This window comes from Bombus terrestris, chromosome 13 (genome assembly GCF_910591885.1).
Source record: "Bombus terrestris chromosome 13, iyBomTerr1.2, whole genome shotgun sequence".
NCBI lineage: Eukaryota > Metazoa > Arthropoda > Insecta > Hymenoptera > Apidae > Bombus > Bombus terrestris.
Window position 1 is genome coordinate 9,674,915 of NC_063281.1, and position 22,931 is coordinate 9,697,845.

General features: G+C 39.0%; 2 protein-coding genes across 4 annotated transcripts; both read right to left on the minus strand.

The window, feature by feature from the left end:
* Positions 1-1,243: 1,243 nt before the first annotated feature.
* On the minus strand, positions 1,244-6,663 carry LOC100643340 (probable pre-mRNA-splicing factor ATP-dependent RNA helicase mog-4). Its single transcript, XM_012315678.3, has 11 exons — positions 5,950-6,663; positions 5,516-5,684; positions 5,188-5,429; positions 4,912-5,114; positions 4,534-4,829; positions 3,961-4,265; positions 3,427-3,584; positions 3,065-3,338; positions 2,246-2,787; positions 1,711-1,887; positions 1,244-1,591 (listed from the first exon to the last, which is right to left on the minus strand). Exons 1-11 carry the CDS (start codon positions 6,110-6,112, stop codon positions 1,460-1,462), a joined length of 2,661 nt encoding a protein of 886 aa, XP_012171068.2. The 5' UTR covers positions 6,113-6,663; the 3' UTR covers positions 1,244-1,459.
* Positions 6,664-6,804: 141 nt separating this feature from the next.
* On the minus strand, positions 6,805-22,342 carry LOC100646037 (F-box/LRR-repeat protein 2). Of its 3 annotated transcripts, none has more exons than XM_003400237.4 (9): positions 22,200-22,342; positions 16,388-16,624; positions 16,112-16,179; positions 15,691-15,820; positions 14,926-15,387; positions 14,051-14,242; positions 13,865-13,966; positions 13,263-13,478; positions 6,805-12,682 (listed from the first exon to the last, which is right to left on the minus strand). In XM_003400237.4, exons 1-9 carry the CDS (start codon positions 22,227-22,229, stop codon positions 12,575-12,577), a joined length of 1,545 nt encoding a protein of 514 aa, XP_003400285.1. In that variant the 5' UTR covers positions 22,230-22,342; the 3' UTR covers positions 6,805-12,574. The 3 variants fall into 3 exon arrangements, with proteins under 3 accessions (XP_003400285.1, XP_048267391.1, XP_003400284.1); XM_048411434.1 differs by lacking the exon at positions 22,200-22,342 and adding an exon at positions 20,474-21,431; XM_003400236.4 differs by lacking the exon at positions 16,388-16,624.
* Positions 22,343-22,931: the final 589 nt, after the last annotated feature.

Consider the following 22,931-nt stretch of genomic DNA (forward strand, 5'->3'; position numbering starts at 1 on the left):
GTTAACCGTAAGTCTTGTTTTATATGCTACACTATATGTTAGAGAAAAGAAAATCGTATTAAGAAAGTTACAAGGAACAATTGCGAATCCTTTGATGCTGTACACGACTGTGTGATTAAGAATCAACGGCGAACTACACGTCTCTCTAAACCGAAATTATATCTGTTGGTTACTATTTCCAAAAAAATCCAAATAATCCAAAAAAAAAATTCCAACCAAAACGCAATTGGCTATTTATTTACTCTTCGATTTTTAGATAAAAAGAAATTCTGTATAATCGCGTAGATAGAGATCTCAGAGAAATTTCATAAAACACTGGCCACTATAGGATTAGCTATATCTTTAGAGAATGGTATCTATAGAAAGCTTTCTTTTCACAAGAAAGATATTGTCCACATTCGCCTACCTTGATATGCACGCACCGTATCATTATCGTAATGTCTATCGTGTGTTACAGTGCCATTTGCGAAGTTACATTTTTATGAATTTCTTCGGATAACCGCTTATCTTAGAACTCGAGTCTTTTATCATTTATTGTACACAAGCACAACATCGTTTGTACGAAATCGATTCGTTTATTTTGAGGGAGCTCTAACTTACGACAAATGAATAATAAAAATAATACCAAATGAAGAAAGCTGGGGACACTTTGAGAAAACTTATTTCAGAAAATTCTTATTTTAGCTTTACGAATCAATCCTCAAATTTTCTTATACCTGTAGCCGAACACCTTGCACACGAAGAATGCTTCATACTCCATAAAAATAGGAATGCAAAAGCATTCCTGTTACAAAAATAATATTTGTTCTGTGTTTTGTAATATAAATGAATTTATAGATAAATTTAAATAAACTGTAAAACATAATAATTTGGTGCCATTATTTCACATCTTATCCTCTAAGATAAGTATGTAGTGAATAAGTGAAAAGTTTAAAAACATAGGTACAACATTTCTGCAATTCTAGGAATCCCTAAAACAAGTAGAGTAAGAAAGGTAAGTGAGGTTTCGGGCAAAGATTTTTGTCCCAAAGTTGGGGATGTGTATCAGGAGGATATGATGTGTAAGAAAATGGCTAAATTTGCTAACTTTCTTTTCCTTACTTACCTTCCTTTCTGCATTCTTGCTATTTTCTTTAATTACCTTTATAAACGATTCTTAAATTGCAATTTGTATGTTATGATATTGTCCACTAATTTCTACTTATTTACCTTGGAGTGTGGAGTATTGAAATGGAAAAGACGGTTTATATTTAGTGTAAATTTTTATTAAAATAAAATGCATTTACAATATAGAGTAACATAAATAGTACGATTTATTAGTTACAAACGCTTGTATAGTACATTGTGGCTAGGCTTGCTACTTTCTATATTATAAAAAATTGCATTCAAAAGTCGGAGCTATTTGTACAGTTTTTTTATACAAATGAAAAGATTCATGGTTATTTAATTATTAGGACCATTAGTAGGTTCCGTCTGGGTGCGATCGTCCCGCAACTTTCGGCATTTTTTTATTCGTAGAATCTTCCAGTTCTTTTGGTTTGTAATAATGAGGTGCTACCTCCAAAAGCCACTTGCTTTCGATCTCTGTCACCTGCATAATCACATAGAATTATATCCCTCTTTTTCAACTGCTTGAAGCAATATTCATTTCACAAATGATCATAAACAGAGCAATTTTTAAGTTTCCATATTTAAGTTTTAATGACTCACTTGTCTCATAAATTCCTTTGTAGTGAAAACCAACTCATGATAAAGTAACCAACGCGGCAGCTCTTGAAACAACGAGCTATTAGGGTGAATGGAAACCGTTTGATTATGTTTTGCAGTTTTATAGTGACCCCCTTTTGACAATCTTGCCACGTGATAGAAATATCCTGCTGTGATAGCCTGAAATGATAATAACATTACCAAAAATACTTTGTATTTAATATTACTACTTAATAATTGTAAAAACAAAAGATCTGATACCAATCATTCTGATTGGTTTGGTAGATCTAATATTAGTCAGGCAATATTTAAAATTTTTTTCAGCTACATAAGGAATTCTAACACACTTTTCTAACTCAGAGTTACTAAGTTAATACTATGATGTAGAATGCCTGACAGACAAAAATGCAAATAGATTATTCAATTGAGTCCTATCTAAGATTTTGTTTCAATAAATGGAGTTCAAACAAACGGAGCTCTCTATTGTACAACAAACAGAAACAAGACTAGCAAGGTACGTTAATCTGAACCCACTCACCTTCCTGATATTCAGCGTTTCCGTGATACCCGACACAAGTTCCATCTCGACTCGCTGCATCAACCCAACTAATTGCTCCCTAACATCTCTAGCCCTTTTCATTGATCGATGTTGAATGAAATTCTCATAACACCAATGAGTACTAAAATCACTTTGTTGCCATTGATTGTATACGTTCAATAAAGTCAAATGATCGCCACCAGGCACATGGAAATTCTTTCGAGCCGTGTCTGCATGAATGATCTTGTCCTTAGGCCTGTAGAATATGGCTCCGTTCACAGATAACATGGCAGCTATTGTGGCTACTTCCTCCGAGCAGCGATATTGTTCGCTAGCCAGCAACATCTTCGCCATCATAGGATCTAGCGGAAATTCAGCCATTCTTCGACCCAGTTTCGTTAATTCTCCACGATGATTCAAAGCTCCCAACGCGTATAGCTGTTCTAAAGCTAAGACCAACGTTTCATGCGGCGGAGGATCCAGGAAGTCGAAATGAACTAAATCGTTTATTCCCAGAGCTTTCAGGGTCAGCACGGCATTTCCTGTCGTTTGATAATTTAATTAAACATAGAGAATTCACGGGACAAGTAGGCAAAATGACATTTCATGATAACTAGACTGTGAATTTTTATGGAAATTTATATTTTTATGGATATAACTAAAGAAGTGGAATTTAAACAGAAATTCCTTTCATCTATTAAGAATTATAAAAAGTACCGCATTTTCTATATTATATGCATTCTACACATTTTTACATCTTTAAATTTTGCATAAATGAAAATGCAAAAATTTTTAGTCTAGTGACAAAGTTATTCATACCTAGATTGATCCTCTGAATTTCAGGTACAGTATTGTCTTCGAGTTCGTGTTGGTAAGCCCAAGCTGTGTACAGTCGAAAGCACTTTCCTGGAGCTACTCTTCCAGCTCTGCCTGCTCTCTGATTCGCAGAAGCTTTGCTAATCGGCACGACCATTAAACTTTCCATGCCTGTTCGGGAATTAAAATTGTTCTGTTTCGCGAATCCCGGGTCTATCACGTACACTATGTTGTCTATCGTTAATGATGTCTCTGCTATGTTCGTAGCAAGAACTACCTGTACAATCAACATTGGAAATGTTAAAAGATAAATAGCAGAAGTGATACGTTTAACGAGGGAGAAATATACAATTTATTTTTCATACTTTTCTCGCTCCAAGAGGAGTGGGTTGAAATATTTTTGCTTGCATATCGCTTGGAAGATTAGCATATACAGGTAGAATTAACAGTTCTCCTAATTTCGAACCTAGTCGCCTTACTCTTTCTTGCAACATTTCCTGACATGTTTCTATCTCGTCTTGACCTAGTAGAAATTTATTAAAAAGTGATAACAAATGACCAAACCAAAAAATATAAGTGCTTAAATTTTTTAAGTATTTTAAATTTCAAAAAGTCAGAGGTCTAGTTTGTCATTTTCGTGAAACAGGTAGCGATTATATTCTAGGAATACTCTCGAACCTTTTCACAAGGAGAAGAAATAGATCCAACGAGCACAAAGAAAAGACACAATATTTCTTGCTAAATCTAGTTATTGTTCTTGTCATTAGGAGTGAGATTAAAGTAATGTACTAATACTAATAGTAATAGGATTGAGTCGATTAAATTTAGGCGAAACAATTCTTTTGAAATTTCAGCAAAAGTTGTTGTACTTGCTTGTAGAAGTATCTGATTGAAAAAACCTGTTAGGAACACCAGTACATCGCCAGGTGGTTGAGTGGCGTGTATTTGAAGAATGGAGACTACGCAGGCGTCGATGTAATCCGCTTCTGGTGCTTTGGTATAATAAATATCAACGGGAAACCGACGACCAGGTATCCGAAATATCGGTGCATCGTCGAAGAATTCACTAAATTTCGTAGCGTCTAACGTAGCGGACGAAATTAGGAGTTTTAGATCTGTTCGAAACCTTGTTATATCTTTTACTAAACCAAACAAGATATCCGTGTGCAAGGTGCGCTCGTGTGCTTCGTCGATGATCATAACACTGAAAATAATGTTGTTTCACTAAAGCAAGTACGAAGACGTTTGTTAGTAATTAAGAATCAGTTTGAACAGTGTTGGCAAATCTAAATTTGATACATTCACCATGGAGTTGATTTCGATTAAGTTCCTATTCATACGAATTGTATTATTTTCGATTATGGGGAACAATGAAATATATAAATATAATTAACTATTACATTCCATAAAATATGATATGTACTGTATATCGTATATATTTATACATTTTTATTGTATGATGCCATTTATACCTGTAAGAAGCCAAATCTGGTTCGCTGAGAAATTCACGGTGCAGGGTACCATCTGTCATGTATTTTATACGAGTACGATGAGAGGTGCAATCCTCGAAACGAATCGCGTAACCCACTTCATTTCCCAATTTAACAGCCATTTCGTGAGCAACTCTCGCAGCAACAGACATGGCAGCTACCCTTCTTGGCTGCGTACAGCCAATAATTTTATTATTCTCCGCGAATCCAGCTTCGTATAGGTACTGAGGAATTTGCGTAGTTTTCCCTGAACCCGTTTCTCCCTCGATTATCAGCACCTAAATCGAATTAAATCGCATGATAACAATCAATGCTTATCTTATATAATGTAAGTTTGGTTTAACGAATTCTGTAAAGTACCTGATGGTCTTTGATAGCCTGAATGAGATCATTTCTAAAGGGATAGATCGGCAAACTCCTTTTTGTCTCCTGTATAGTTTGTAACGCCTTTACTTGCGGGGGAGGACTATCCTCGCGTTTCTTGTTCTTCTCACTGCCAGGCATACGTAACGCTTGAACGAACTCCACTTCATCTTCCAGCAGAAGATCGTAGTCCTGTTGTACTGGAATTAATAAAAATTAGTAGAAAATAAGATATGAACATTTTAACACGTATCGATATTGAATACCATGTACCTTTCCTGTCTTTTGCGCCAAATCGAAAGACAGCAGAAGACATCTGATCAGATTCCCATTTGCTTTGCTCGGATTGTGGCGGTTCGTTATCTGGAACTTCTAATTCTGGTGCCACTTTTCCCTTTTCCAAAGGCATATAATAACGTTGCAACCTTTCAAGTTCTCTGGCTTTCTCATGTTCTTTGGCTAACTGAAGCAACTGCTTTTTATGCTCCCGCTCTTTCCTTTCCCGTTCTGTTAATCTGATATTTAAAAAAAAGATGTTAATAGAGTATGTAATTGTGCAATTGCTTTATGTAATTATTGTGTTGTATTAATAAGAAATTACATTTCCTCCTCAAACAGATATTCATCATCAATTATATCAGCTTCCAATTCAGCCACCTTATCTTCTTTACGTTTCTCCAAGTATTTCCTACGAGACTCAACACGCAGTTTGGGTACCAGTTTCTCTCGCATGTCTGTTTCCATAATTTTGAGTCTCTTAGCAGCCTCAGCTGGTTTTACAAAAAAATATTATTCATTATTAACGCTTAATAATGTCATTAATAATAATACTAATACACATTGATATTTAAATGTAATTAACTACAATATATTACTAAATTATGGCACAATATGTACAGATTAAGTATAATAATGATAATAAATTGTTTATAAGTCTTGTCAAATGTATTTATTGTACCAAATATTTTTATTTAATCTTTTTATTAAGTTTCTAATTGTTTCTAAAGCATAACATTATAAAGGATCATAGTCTACCTGCTCCTGAACCGGCTGGCATAGCCACCTTTCGTATTTTACTTTCATCCTTTGCTTTCAGGCGATTAGCAAACTCATCTCTTTCTTTAATATCTTTCTTACGTCTTTCCTCCTCACTATCACTGTCCTCACTCGAGGAATCCTTTTTTCTGTATTTACTCATTGTGTATTTGGTATCACCAGCAGGTTATATTTACCTTTTATCAATCAACACGACCGTGTCAAATAATGACAAGAAAGCTGTATAAACCACCGTAATATTATTTTCTTTTCCTTACTTCAATATCACTGATTTTTTCGAACGTAAGAAACATAGAATATTTGTCATTTTATTGAAATAACAAATATTAAAATACAAATATAGAGAGCAAAACAAAATGTTCCAGGTTAGGTTCCCTTAACCTCTTCGATTTCTACGTGAAAAGGACTCTATGCCTTTTAATGTTCATTCAATTGCACATGTTTTTGAACTATGAAAGAATAACATAATTTGTACGATTATCACAGAGAAGAACGATAATAACTTATCAATCGCAATTTAAACGACCAACTATCTCTTGTGACTCAAATAACTGACAAACTGACTCGCCGCCATGCGACTGTACGAATCGTACGAATGGATTGCGTTGCCAAGCAACGCGTGCGAAGTCACGTGACACACAGCATGGGTAAGTTCATTCAATAAAAAAGTACGCGCGCTATTTCATTCATCGTTCTTTTGATTCTCTTAGTTATGCATTTCTCCAATTTCTTTTCTTTCTTCTTTATAATCATTGAATAATGCATTGAAAATTTATTAAAAATGATGAACGTAAACGGGTAACGTTTTACATAACATAAACAAAGCCGACGAAGTTTGTTCATTTAAAATTTATTTCTAGAAGAAATACGTCATTGCGGTAATATATATGTTATATGTTATTCAGAAGCCAAAAATATTCTCCGTAACGGGAACAGTTTCGATCGATTCCAAATGTGTATCGATTCTCCTCCGACCATAATATAGCCCACGTGAAGAATGACAAGACAGCGCACACTAAACAGAGCCGATCGTTGTCTCGAATATACTTTTTATTATACATACATTAATGAAAATATATACATGGTAGACTGTAGCTTGTCGAAGCAGCGAAATGTCAATGTATAATCAGCTACAGTATTCGCACACGAATTTCCGTGTAACAATTACTGTTCTTTTTTTTTTTTTCGATACGCTATCGCGACGTTCCCTTACTTTTCTCCTTGATTAAAAGCAGAGATCGTCGTGACTTTAGGAGGCACGTATAGGCCGACACGTGTAGACCATTAAATACGTTACGCTCTTATCTTTAAAAATTTGTTTTTTCAACCGTGAACCGAATGGATCTCGATCGTGATCGAGTTTCTTTTTTGTTTTATATATAGTACTATACTACATATATATATACACATATATGTATGTATAGTACTATAGTACTATAGTATTTGATACTTTCGCTGGCTTCGATTAACATCTGAATTCTTTATCTCTCTCGTTCACATCCTCTCTTTCTCTCATTCTTTCTCTCGAATCTCACGTTTCTTTCCTATTCTACTGCACAGCCAAACACTTGCTCGATCACTCGCCTTCAAAAGCTTCGTTTTATCTCCCTCTCACCCTTCCTCTTCCCTCTTCCTGTTCGTTTCTCTCTTACGTATCCTCTTTTCAACCGTCGTTACAACACGATCTCTTTCTTACGGCGACATATTGTGTGTTATTATACCAATAGACTACAACACTGCCATCGGTGAACAATTCTTTTTCCCTTCCTCTTCTTCATGTTCCCTTTTGTTTCTTCTTTTCAATGTTTCGTTCGTTTATTACGATAATCTTCGATTTCAAACGCGAATGAACACCAACGTACATCGCTTTCGAAAATCGACCGCGATTTCCTAATGCACGACCAACAGGATCCCCGACAGGCTCTTACGTCTCGTAATGTTTCCACGTAACGGGACTCGATTCTATTATATTCGGCATGCAATTTGTTGTACTAACGATTCGTTCATTTCATAGAGTTGCGAATCGTTCGTGATCGATCACCGAGTCACCGAGTCTTGATCATCGATCACCAACCCATCGTTTACTAAAAATAACGTTTCCACGAGCGTTTACAATGACTAAGAAACTATACATTTTCCTTTCGATAGTTTTATCCGTTTGACTTTCTCTTTTTCCTTTGCCACGGACGATTTTGAACTGGTTTTCAATACGTTGAAGGAATATATTAAGAAATCGTGCAACAGCGATGGACATTCGAATGTTTCTCCCGTTTCGTACGCCGAATCAAACCAACCGTACGTATAATTTACAATCTTATTAAATGCCGTGTAACGGGTTAACCGATGCGAATAATTTAATAGCCTCACCGTATCGAGACTAGGTTTTCTACCTGTAACATCGTAAAAATGCATAGACGTTCGCGTATGTAATATATAATATCGTATAACACAGAGAAAGAAGGTTAAAACGTATTCGACGTTCTTGAGATCTGGCGGTTCTTTTCGATTCTAAGTGTCGAAAATTGCAGCACGGACTGTTTCACGGGAAACGTTGAAAAATACTTAACGCTTCGAATGGTATTCAAAATATACAAGTTCCCGGCTAACTTTAGCTATTTACACGGACCACGATATCGCTATGCCAAGAATTTCATAAAAGAAAATATTTCGATCTTTCGTGTTTTCTTCGAGTCTACTCCAAGTATTTAATTTTTCGATACTAAAAAGAGATTTCAGGTGTATCACAATCGTTGATACACCGAATGTCCATCGTTAAATAATTGCGCGTGGGTGCACGGCTGTCGGGCGCTCGACGAGTTTCGTTTCAGCCAAAGAGAGAGAGAGAGAAAGAGAGAGACCCTCGAAAATTCTTAGTGGCTGGCATATATGAGAGTCTTTTGTTTCGTTTTATTATTATTAGTTTTTAAATCTTGTACATCCCCCGCCACACAGTAATTATTCGTGGAATTTCGACTACGTGATTATATAATTTACAAGTTTTGCGGCGGTTCAGGCACTGCGATTGACTTCATATTTTGAGCCGAACTCGATCGAACGAGGCGCCAGGCGACAGTCGTGCGTACGTTCGCGTGTTATTTTTTCACGATTAATCGAATATGCGGAAAATTTCAACCAAGTTCATGGACGAAACAACGCGACGGATTCCTTCAACGAGACCCGCGAGAGGTCGGAAAATGTTTCACGAATGATGCGTATAGAGTGGTGTTATTGTTCGTTTGTCCTTTCGCGTTGAAGCCTATCCTGCTGATTCCCCTTCGTGCATCGTTTAATCGCTAAAAAAAAAGAAAGAAAAAAAAAGAAGAAAAAAATTAATAATTCGATTCCGAACGACACATTACGATGATCACGTTATTTCTTACTATGGATGACATGCAGCGTATAAAACATATCATATCTATATATTTATTTTTTACTGGATTTTTCCCTTTTTTGTTAATATATATATACCTCTTGTATATTTGCATATATATATATAGTTCCTTCATCCGGTATTCTGTTTACACGCTATATATTAAATATATATGCGGTGTACGTTCTTACGCGCTAACAAGGATTAACAATCACCTATACGATTCTTTTATTCGACGCAACGACACGCGATTCACGTACATGGCTGGCTCCTCGAAATTCGTCGAAACAACGGGAAGAAGAAAAATAGAGTGCGTCACGTGGCGATTCTATCGCATATTTTCGGATGGACCATCGTACTTGTTCCTTTTCATATAAGTTCCTTTTGTCTCAACAATCGAACATTCCGCCAATTCAGCCAACGCGAAAACCTTCATCGTCATAGCAATCAGACATCCTGGCTACTAATGCAAGAAAAATACGTAAGAACGTTTGACTGTCGTTTTCGCGTTGTTTCCAGCTGTTGGAATTAAAAGTTGAATGTTCTGTCATGAGAACTTTCTCATAATCGGAAAAAGCTCCTTTCCTCTTCTTTGTTCTATTACTTCTACATTGATCAAAATTTTCTTCACCAGTTAAGTGTTATTATGTATACGCTTTGCCATCCTGAAACCCATACTTCCAAATGACAAATATCCTACCAAATGTTAATCTCGATCTTTCTTCCTCTTCTTTTTTCTTTGCCAACGAACGGGGACAAATGCATCTTTGTTTCGTGTACCGTTCTATTCTGCTCTCTTTTTACATTTCTATTTTGTTTTATTCCGAATTAGTCCGACTCTTTCTCGTTCTTTCTTCATATGTTATATAACTATATGTACTCACGATTCGAAGATCGCGAAGCAAACGAATTTCCTAGTACTGGCACGTCCACGACGGGCACGTGCGTAATACGTCCACGGTACTCGTACTGCCACCATACCGTAAAACTAAGCTTAAAAAGTAAGAATCCGCCAGCGAGTCGATCGCTGGGCCCAAGTGAATCGGGTTATTCAACGTATCAACGTTTTGATTCGTTTTCTCAGTCTGTGCTCTCCTAGTCCATGACGAATTAAAATACGAACAAAATAATAATAAAACGAAAGGAGATGAAAAAAAAAGAAAATAAAAAGCTGTATATACGAATGTCTGGGTCGTTAGGAGGTGGAACATAGTACATTAGAGACTCGATAAGCGCGACTCGCGAACAGAACCAGTTGTCCGTGTATTTAGCCGTTCGTCTGCGAGTTCTTGTAAAATGTATCATAAACGTACTACCAACGGACGCCAACAGTAATTAGATGGGAGTTTCGAACACGACAGATCATCGCATCTTTGCCTTTCTTTCCCTCCTGTCTTTTTCTTCCTTTTCTTTCTCGTCGTTTTCTCTTCGGTTCTTTGCTAAGAAGAAGCGAAGTCAACAACCGTGCCGGATTCATCTAAGTTTCACGTTTCCGTTCTCGTTAGGTGCGTTAAATCTCGCGATGTGCACGCCGGTCTCATTAAAAGGAAAAGAAAGAAATTCGTAGGTGTCGCAGTTACCAGTCGCGTGTGCGAGATCGAGAATTTCGGTTTTGGTAGACAGAAACACGTATCGCCCGTTTTCACGAACAATGTTTATGCATTTAGTTTAAAACGAACGACGGTACACGGGTCGATCTATGGTTTCGCGGTGAGATTCAAACAACCCGCGATCATCTCTACGATTCTCGCGTGTCTTCTTCTCTTTTCTCTCTGTCTCTCTCTGTTTTTTGGTAGTTTCGTGTCTTTTCTATTTTTTTCTCTTTTTTAAACCATTTTTTTTTTCTTCGTCGAGTTTTCTTTGTGTTCTTTTCTTTTTTTCTTTTTCTTCTTTTTCTTTATCAATAACTTTATAATAGGCAGTGTTCGTTTGAGAAACTGCTACAGCAACACGCACACACGCATACACATGCACGTACGAAAGCGTGCGCTCGCATACACACATACATACATACATACACACGCACACACGCACACACACACACACACACACACACACAAAGATACGAATCTTCGATAGAAATTGAATGTCTAGAATAATAGCACGGCTTTTATACGCAGCTTGAAACACGTTTTAACGCGACGTCGTTTTCCATTCCCTGCTTCGTATCATTCCTTTTTCTTTTCGTTCCCCTTTTCGAGTTCGAGAAAAGATCACTGGACGCATGCTGTATGCCGTTACCACCCGGAACGGATTGCGCGTACATTTTTCTTTGACGATTAACGTTTAGCAGAAGAGAGAATGCGTCGTACTAAAAAAATATATGTATATATGTATATATGTATGTATATAATACATATACGTATGTATATATGCTTATCGTTTTGTTTCACGTGGAACATCCGACCGCGAAAATTTCAGGCTCTCGATCGATACGTACGATCGCGTTTGCCCGTATAGGAGCGGACCGTGTCGCTTGGATAAAAAAATTGCCTGCTCTATCGCAAGCGTCGTCATCGTCCTCTTCGTCTCGTTTACAATGTTATTAGCGTCTTTGTCCTTTGTCGTCCCGTTTCCTTTCCTTTTTACTTTTTTCTCTCTGTTTTGTTCGTTTCTTACTTTCTCGAAAAATCGATGCTCTACAAGTGTGAAATCCGGGAACGAAACGACCGTCAACAAAATCCAAGAATATCTTTTCCTCTCCTTCGCTGAATGATCTTACTTACGCACGTGATGAAACGACGGCGATTATTAGCAAAGCACGTACTATCGAAACTCAATAGAGTTCCAGTAGAAACGATATCATTGTACACCGTTGTACAGTGTCGAACAGCGGTGATAGAAACAGTTTTATAGTGAGCGGTAGTAGCAGCGACACATTAGTAACAATTGCAGCAGCAGCTGGTGGTTTTGTGTGTGCGTGTGTGTGTGTGTGTGTGTATGTATGTGTGTCAGTATGTGTGTGTGTGTATTAGTTAGGTGACGGTGACGTACTGTCCTTTTGTACTTGTTGCGTGTGTTGCGAGTCGAATTGGTATATCTGTCGAAGGAATCGCGATTTCATTCCCGACGAGGCTTGTTCTCACTGTTGACGAATGGCAACCAGAGTCTCGGTCTGGCAACCGGAAGAGAGAAGGTCCCACGATCGCCGTGTATCGGCGATCATCGAAATTACAAGTCCACCGGTAGCGTGGTACATCGGACGATTTGCATCAGAGTCATTTTTATGCGAAATCACAGAATGACGCAGCATCGGCAGTATCGCTGCCGTGATGCTCCCGCGCTCGGCGGCGGTGTCACTGGCGCGAAGTACGCGTGGACTTTAATGTTCGGCAAATGTGCCTGAAACAGAACGAACCAAATGGTTTTTTAATTTAAGACAAAAAACAATGGAACAACGAAGAAGCGAACAGAATCGTTCCGGGATTTCGGGAAAAATTGTTTGTTTGCTTTGTTAGTATTCACAGTTAGGCTATCCTAATTAAAATGCCCCACGTAGAATCTCTTCATTTTTATGGTATCATATTTGGAGACAAATTTTTGGAGTCAAACGAAAATTCAGCTGAACGATACGAAATTTAATAAACTTGCGCCTAATTGATTAATATGTAAGTACCGTAATAAATATAATAATATGACGATACTTTTAGTAGATACTGCATATACTTGAAACTCTCTGTGCTTTTTATCTTTCAAGTAAAATTCGATTGCACGAAGAGAAACAAAGACGGAACGAAAATGCTTTCTACGTTTCAAATAATAGATAGGGCATTTCAATTAAGAAAAGAAGTAAAGATTTCACCAGTTTGAAGATAATCCTTGATTATACGACATTTTATCGATATCGAGTCGAAGGACGTTCAACACTCCATAAGCGAAATACTATTTTCGAGGATGAAATTAGGAACGTATGATACGGTACTCTGAGTCTACGTATGCCAGCTCTGGTGATCAGTTGACAGTCATAAAGCTCGATGCGCTTGAGATTGTGGCAGGCCTGTAGAAGATGATCGAGGCTAGCATCTGTGATGAGGGGACAATTGTCCAATTCCAGCACCGCCAGATGTTCCGCTGCGCACGGCGAAATGGCCAACTGTCGGATGCCATCGTCGGTGATCAATTCACAGTGAGACAAACTCTGCGTTAAGAAAGTAACCGATCCGAGAAATTAGTCATTTTCATCCAAAACTATTTCTTTTATCAAGTTCAATTTGCGTACTCGTTGAAGCAACAACCGGGAGCTTTTTGTTGCTTGTCGTTGCTGCATTTTGCAAACAATATTCAACGAACATCATTTTAAAAAGTTTTATCCATACCGAGGCAACGAACGTTTGGATTTTATTTCGGCTTCTTCTCTTTCTTTGGTCCTTACTTCACTTCGAAAGGTAATAACCAGCAGCTTCTGTTACTGGCGACAAAAAGGCGAAGAAACATAGAGAAACGTTGGGTGATTTTTTCAAGAAACATGGAACATCGACGTTGCTTCGACGAGAACACAACTTAAGGTTGTTCAAATCCGCTTACCAGTTTCTCCAATCCTGGACAGCCCATGGCCAGGTGAACGAGGGTGATGTCTGTTATTAAAACGCATTCTTCCAGGTCCATCTTCTCTAGCAGTCTGCAATTCTGAAATAACGAAGAGAACGTGTCGTTCAGATATCATGGGCCTCTTTGGAATCACAGTGAATTCAGTCACGGTGATCAACTCACTTTGGCGAGAGCCTGAAAGCCCGTGTCGGTGAAATGAGTGCAAGCCACGCATTCGAGCACGCTAAGGAGTGGACAGTGTTCCGCCAGTGTGACCAAAGACGCGTCCGTTAAATTAGGACAATTCGACAGGCAAACATAGTGTAATCGTGGACATCGTTCACTGAGTTCTCTGACTGCGTCATCCGTTATATTCTGCAACGAAGCCGTTATCATGAATCACAATAGAAGATAGTTTTCTAAATAGATTCAGCGTCGCGAGAAAGAAAACGTTCGACCAAATATTTCAACAAGAAACAATTTCTGGATGTCATCGGTTTGATATTCATTACGACGCTCAATCCGTAATCTTTTACGCTCGTATGCTTGCCCTTGTTATTCGATCGTAATATCTGATTAACCGGGAATTTCGTAATACGCGCGATAGATGTAGATTACGGCTAAATGATATATGTGTTTTGACGAGTTGTCGTTCTGACAAATTCGTCAGAGCAAGCAAATACACATGTAGAGTAATTAGAATAAAGTATTTGCACACAGCCTTAGTAGATTCTACATTTTAACTTTCATAGTATCAAATTAGTATACGTAATTATATGAAAATATTTGTAAATGGTGCGGAAAATTAATGTACTTGGATCTAATTAATTAGTATGTAAATATTATAATAAATACAATCACGTGCAAATATTTTTTGCAGTCGATGAGTGTAGACATTTCGGTCTTTGGATATCTTGTTCGTCGGAACACGCGTCCACTGTGATCATAGCCTTAGAAACGATCTAGAAAATATCCAGGTGACCGCGATATCGAGTCCCTGTTGGCAAATCATACGAGCGCTAAAACATGGAAGTCACGTTAATTGCATTTGCAAGTACCCTGCATTCGTGTAAATTGATCGCTTCCAAATTGTGGCAGTAGCGGGCGAGACATTTGACAGCCCTGTCTGTTAACTGTCGGCAGCCTTTGCATAGAAAGCTACGGAGTTCCGGACAACCTCTCGCCAACGCTTCGACTCCCTTGTCGGTAAGTAACTCACACCAGGACAGATTGATGTGAGTGAGAAGCGGACAACCATTCGAGAGATCCTTCAGGGATATGTCCGTTATCTCGGGACACGAGTCCAAGTTTAGTCGTTGAAGTTTCGAACAGTGGCTGCTTAGGGCGGCGCAGGTAGTGTCTGAGATCTTTTTACATTGGCTAAGATTCAGTTCCTCGATATTGGTACACGACTGAGCCAACGTACGCATCGAATTGTTGCCGATGCTCTGGCATCCCCTGAGAGACAGCTGCTTTAGGAAACCTCCGCATCGTCTCGATATATTTTCTATAACTGGTCCCTGCGTTTCGAACGTTCTAGTTAGTTTTGCAACAAACGAACGATCTTCGGGAAAGATTTTTCTCTGGGCGATCAACGCGTTGCTTACCACCTTAATGAAAAGGCTTTCAACTCGGATCTCAAAGAGATTCGGCAATACGCGCCGGATCAATCGTTTTTAAAGGTTCATAGTAAAATCGAGTCCGATAAGTTTACAGTTCGACATAACATCGTTCGTCTTTTTGCCATCCGCTGAAACGAAGGCAGAGAGAAATAGCGAAAAACTTGACCGAGTGGTAAACAACGCGTCGAAGGTTCGATTTACCTCCACGTCTCGTTGGAAATCGAAGAGATCGATTCTTTGCCAATTGGATCCGTCGAGCGCCAACACGTTCCAGGCTTTGCTTACTTGCGCGCACCGGCATAGCGATACCACGTCGAGATACGAAAGAATTCTGCCAATAGTACGTACGGTAATTATGTTACACGTTTCCCGGTCTGACTATTCTTTCGAAAAGAAACTCACGGCACCATCAAGAAGGAAATATAACAACGATAATAATAATAAAATAATAATAATAATAATAACAACAATAATAATAATAATTATAACAACAACAACAACAACAACGATGAAAATAAAAGAAAATAAGAAACGAGGAGAGTCATTTAAGCAAAGTAGGTCGACGAAAAAAGAAAAAAAAAAAGAAGAACAACTGATACAGGTGTTATACGTGTTACGATACCTAAGCAGCAATTCTTTTGGCAGTTTCTTATTAATCTGCGCCTCGTCGTCATGAAACACCCATGTTAGCTGGAACCAAAAAAAAAAAGAAACAGACCCGAATAAATTCACCTCGAGACAATTGTGAGATCGTATCGTTCGGGATTTAGCGGAAGATGAGATCGAGCCCGCGGTAACGCGAACACGAGTTTCATTTTCAAAGGACACAACAGCGTTTAGCAGATGATAACGCGAAGCGAGAACAAAGTGACATGCGTGAGAGTACAAGTTGACCAACCTGCATGTAAGACTGCTTCATGGTCGTTACAGGGTTGTTGTGAGTGTGCGATTGCGACGTATAATAACCGGCCTGATGATGGTAATGGTGATGATGTTGGTGATGATGATGATGATGATGGTGATACGATGGATGCTGTTGCCTCCACCATTGACCGCTTGCACCGGAATCCTCAACCGCTTGTACCCCTTGCCCGACCTGGCCCCCTCCTCCCACGCCCACGCGACTTACTTTTTTCTAAAACAATGATCATCATCATCGATCATGGAAATCCTTCGCCTTTTACGTAAATCCTTATCCTAATAATATCAACCGCTATAAATTAAGCGCGTTCCCTTCTTCTTACGATCTTTCTCTCTTATAATTTTGTATGTCTGTCACGTGTATTAGATACGTTTTGCATTTATTATATTCGTGTACGAAGACGACGCTGGAACGACTAGCGAAATGTTTCGTTGATCTCCTAATTTTTATACCAGTTCGTAGCGACATAGTTGAGAAAGAGAACGACCTGCTAGACTTAAGATTATAAGCGTTTTCAAAATACGCGATAAGTGCGCGAAGTTTCGTAAGAAATTATCTAATGCTACGACAATCAATATTTTTGGTATACGAGAATTTTCTTGAAATGAAATTGATCGATAATGAAATTTTCCTAAATGACAACATATGCGATTCGTCGTATCGCACTCCTGTCTCTTTTCTATGTTCTTTCAACGTTCTATAATTCTTTAAAACTCGGTACCCTCGTAAATTTTCAAGATTGTACGTAACACAGAGGATTAATTCTTATTAACGTTCTCTGTCGACGAAGTTAAGTAGAAATCAGAGCGGTGCATTGAACCGCCGCGTTCATTGATTTTTGAGGTATGGCTAATAAATAGTTAATAGCACAGCGACGTGAGTTAAAAATGATACCCTTATTCCGACTTCTAAGCCAGCAATCCGAGAGAACGGAACGGTCGCGAGATCAATACGCGATCCGTTTTATCGATCCTTCTATAAATAACGTTTCGCAGTTTCGAATCTTCTAACGCGAATACAAAATAAATGCAAATCGGCTAAACAGGAATTCAATTCTAGAACACCGCTCTTGACATGCTAACAACTTCGTTTAACGTTTCAGAAGCAATGCGGAGGGATGAAACGAAAAGGAAATCGACCTGTGGATCGAAGGCAGCGCAACAGTTTTCCGATAGGATTGCATTAATTACCTCCACTCCTCGTCGATTTGCACAAATCATCTGATAAATTAGTATGTACGTTGATCGTTGAATTTTCAATGGATTAGCGAAAACGCACTTGATGTCGACGTTCAAGAGGCCCAGTGCGCCTCGTGTTCGTCGATTGCGTCAAAAGGTATAGAAACTGGCGATGTCTCGTAAAGCTATCTGAACGAGAAAGAAACGAACAATCAACCACGGGCTGATTCTATGCGAGAAAATAAATCGGAAATATAGAATAACATTTTTTTAGACGAACCGGATTTGAAGATCGAAGATCACAGTTATGTTTTACTGAACGGAAGTTCGCTATACCAATCGAAAAGATAAGACGAATTTCCATGACCTCAAGGAAACGTATTTTATAACAGTGCAATAATTAAACTTGAATTCAAATATCATAAAATTATAGAGTATAGATAAGAAATCACAATAAAAAATACTCTGAATTTCACTTCATAATTACAATGTGAGAAGATAGAATTCCGATGATCTACATCAATTGAAAAAAAAAGTAACGTAAATGAAATGTTACCTCGTAAATGATACATAAATTTTCTATTGTACGCGTAATGATGAAATAGAATTCTGCGGTAGGCGAGGAATGAATTATTACGACGGATTAAAAATCGAAATTTATACCTGTATTTCTTTCGTATCAGTTTATATAAATGGCATGCAACGACGAAGAATCTCTAAGGTTCGCTCACCTACCACGTCACCTGTATGTGACCTTCGATGACCTTGCGATGTAGGTCACTGAACTCGTCCTAACATCTCAGTTAGCCCTTTAGCTCGCAATGCAGCATCGGGGTATCATGTATTTTTAACATGGATCATGATTAATTCTGCACCTGATTAATATCTACGTACCTAATAACCATCTAATAATTACTTTTGACAAGGCTTTCTTGTTTGAGCAAGTTGCTTAGACTCAGAAAAAATTACATTTGCATCATTATCACACACACACACACACACACACACATACACGTACACACGCTTCTTTTTTGTGTTACCTTGCATCATTCAAATACATAAATCGTTGACAAATAGAGAAGCACTCTTTTTCATTAAAATGTTTACTATAACATTCGGTTGGAAATTGTATGAGGCGTGCAAAAGCGTCATGGTGTCGTTTTAGATTTCACGTATGAAAATAATTTATGAACGAAAGTACCTGTGGTACCAATTTTAGACGACCAAACAATCGTACATCGGTATAATACAGATACGTTTGACTTGAAAACAATAAAATACAGCATACAATGACTCACGAAAGTGTATATTTGAATAATTATCGTGACAAACTTTTGTGCAACGAGACACGACTGGTTGCATTAGTAAAATTTGGAAGTAAGTTGGAAATGCATACAAAAGATAGAAACTATTTGCCATAGACATACGTACAATTAATAAGAAATTAATAAGTATCGTGAATAACAATCTTAAATATATATATAACAAGTGTTATAACGAAGGCTTATCGATATTAAACGAATAATTAAACGTGACAATTTTGTAACTTCTGTATACATTTATAAATCTCAGATTCCTTTTAAATCTTTCTAATACGACTTTTAATATGATCACGATAGTTACGCCTGATTAGAATGTTTATCAAAATCTTTCGTAAGACACACGGATTATATGTACGAGAGGTTGCTAGAGCTACGTTCGAAAACTTTCGTCAGTGCATAGGTTTATCAGTTTTACTATTTTTAGAGATCGATTTAATGATTTTGGAGTTAAAGCGTTAAGTATAAGGTTTGGTTCGTAAGCTCGCCTTTAACGATCGTTTTTGTATGCAATCCAAGCTACGGTTCTTTGCACGTGAGTTCGAAATTTCAAGAAGATTGTATCAATCGCCGGCGCGGTGTAGAGAAATCGATCGACCATTCGATGGACATTCCCAATGTAACGTCATTCGCAAATACATCTGTCCGACGAATCCTTCCTGCGAAATCATTTCTTCGTTAAGAAACAGGTTGCGTAAGCCGATACGAACATCGTATCGATTTATCGCCGTGTTTACACACGCGACCGCATTGTTCCCTTTGTTGTACGTAAACGTGATGTTTTTTAACATTCTCGTGATGTTCCTTGCTGATTTCAGGAGAAAGTGTAAATCAAAATTCGGATGGTAATTCGATCGATTTTGCAAAGATTTCTTGTGCAACGCGGAGAGATCGACGAAATTAACGCGATCGCTGCGTCGGATCGCGGCATAATAAAACGCGATTTAATGATTGCGCCTCGGCGCCGACCATGTTTATTATTTAAGAGAGAACCGTTCCATTTGGATCTAGAGGAGATACAACGGGTGACTGCTGTTTCTAACGCTCAAGACCTCCAAACACACGAGGGAAGTCCAATTCTAAATCATCGCGAGACACACGCCATACCAATTAATTACGCGTGCGTATACGATGCTGGTGCAAGAGTATTTGAACACTCGTCGTAGAAAACTCTTATGTGTATATCGTACATACGACGTAAAACATTTTGAAATTTCGACTGTCATGATCGTAATGTGCTGGTTTATGAAACCAAACTGATGATGGATATCAATGTTGTAAGATATATATTTACACGTTGCAAATACACGGTTCGCAAAAATCAACAAAATATTTGAACAGATTTTCCAGGTTCTCAAATTTGATTTTCTCGAAAGTATATTCGTAAATTCATTATTCCTGGTCTTATTTTCAGCCACAGAATCTCTCTTCATTTAGGAATTGTACCGTTTTCTGATTTAGAACAACGATGTAATTGTATATAGCGTGAAACATTGGTTGTCTTCTATACCTTGAAAACTAAAACCTAGCAACAGATTACGCATGTATAGGAAAAAGTTACATACTCAGAATCTTGACCCTGGCAAGATATTTAAAGGCCATGGAAGTCGGCCAGGTGTTCAACCCTATTCCGGATAATTAAAGCGATGATACATCCGTACACGACGAGTTCCTCCAATTCCAAAGTTTCGATCACGAGGAGAATATTCGGATAGAAATGGACACAGCGGAGAAAACACGAGACACCGAACCAATGACTCGGCGGAGAAACATGGTTGAGATCACGAGGAAACGCAGTCCAACGTCGCAGATATCTCCGAATTGGAGACTCTGATCAGCAACGCGCGCCGTTTCTGTTTACACACGAGCCACGTTAGCCAGCCGGATAAACCACGGTCAGCCAGTTTCCCTCCAAATCTGCAAGGTTGCAACGTGCTTCTTGCAACAATCGAACAGCACCGCGTGGCGGACAGGCCACGTTCTTCTTCGCTACAAACGTACGGTGACAAAGGGAACGACGAAGACGACGTGGATGGATGCACGGATCCGTTCATCCGCGGCACTTCGACGCGGAACAAGGATCCGTGAGCGTAAAAGGCACCCACACAAATGAGACGCTGCACAGACGGATAGGAGGGGTGGTAAGAGAGGAGGGAGGGGAGGGCGGCTGGGAAGATGGAGTGGGGAGGTAGGTAAAGACAAAGACGCGAAGAGACAGAAAACGGATTCGAAAATAAAGAGACGATTTTTCGTGACAATTGTTCGATTGTTTATCTGGCGAGGACAACGCTCATTCATATTCTAATAGCGTGTAACGATCGTCGAATGAGTAAGAGAGGTACGATGTAAGTGAGGAAAAAAAGAGAGGTAGCGAGGTACGAACCTCGTCGTTGACAACGACGATATTCTTCGAGTTTGCATAGGATACATCCATCGAAGATGGATCGAAGTAACCCACAACTGGCAGAATAGCACAGTTTGAGAGACTAATATCCAGATTGCGTATTCGACAACGACGATAACGACGACGACGACGATGACGACGATGACGACGACGATAACGACGACGACGACGACGACGACGACGACGACGACGACAACGACAACGACGACGACAACGACGACGACGACGACAACGGCGGCGACGACGACGACGACGATGGAACAAACGAGAAAGACAATGCGCGAAATGTGGGAACAAAACATTACGCGAATGTAGATATGTACTGTTATCGTTTAGATGAGCGATTACGATGACGACGATGACGAGGGTGACAACGGGCTCGACGAAGACGAAAACGAAGATGTAGAAATTGAAAGGGAACGAACCAAGGTACAGAAAGAAAGAAGAACAAAGGATGGAGTTGGCTGGTTGTTGGTTGGTCGATCAGAGAAATAGAGACGGTAAACGAGAAGGAGAAAAAGAGGCCGAGATAGAGACAGAGAGAGAGCAAGAGCGCGCGGTGATAGAGAGGTAAAGAGAAGGAAGGAGAGCGAGAAGGGAGATATACGCGAAATGGTAGCGATCAAAAAGTAAGAACTCCTTTAACTGTTCGTGAACGACGCATCGTCGAAATATGTTGTTCACCGTCGACTTTGATTGCTCATCGTCACGGCAAGAGGCCGAGAACCAATCGAGAAAACGTTGCCAAGCATTACGGAGGCCAGGGGAGCGGATCAGCTGTTCGCCTCGGCAATGACAACATTGGACACACGCACGACCCCCCCGTAGTGACTTTGACGCGCGTTTCATAGTCAGCCCGTTTACTGTCAGACGATGCATTGACTTACCTCGAGCCTGGTGCGCCCGGAGTGTATCATCCTTTTGCGTCGCGTTATTTTGCAAAGCTTACGGGAATACCCGCACGGTTTTACAGAAAAAATGTCGCGGCCGAGCGAGTACCTACGCTTCACGATAGAAATGGCCGAGTCTACTGAATATGAGACGTGCCGCCGTCACTGGTGGGGGTTAAGGACGACCGATGCATTTTCCCTTGGATCGAGATTCGTTCTACCTGATTGGTTCCTCTGACTCGACTTGGCGACAACGCAGCCAATCCTAAGCTTTCCAACCATTGTTTACACGCTTCTCATTGGATCGTTATTTTTGAGGGAGCGCGACGAAGACGTGCATCACCGATGCAACGATGCCAGAGACGCTCGCGTTGCATTTGCGAGATATGTATTTATTCCATGCAGCTACAAGATTATTGTTATCCTCTGAGCATCGTTATTATCGACTATCGGTAACATAACACCAAGCTACATACATTGTCGACGTACAGAATAGACGTAAAATCATTTACTAGCAAATGGATAACAAGTGAAAGCAGGTACAAGCAGGAAATTCGGTACAAAAGAATGTACAAGATATGTATTAAATATGTTTGAAAACATTGTTGACGGTTATCCTTTGTCGTAACAGTAGATTAACTTCATCGTAGTTAGACATAGTCGAAAGTGGAAGGAAATGTAAAAGATTGAGATTTCTGCTTGCTGTGAGTTGTATATGCTTCTATGCAT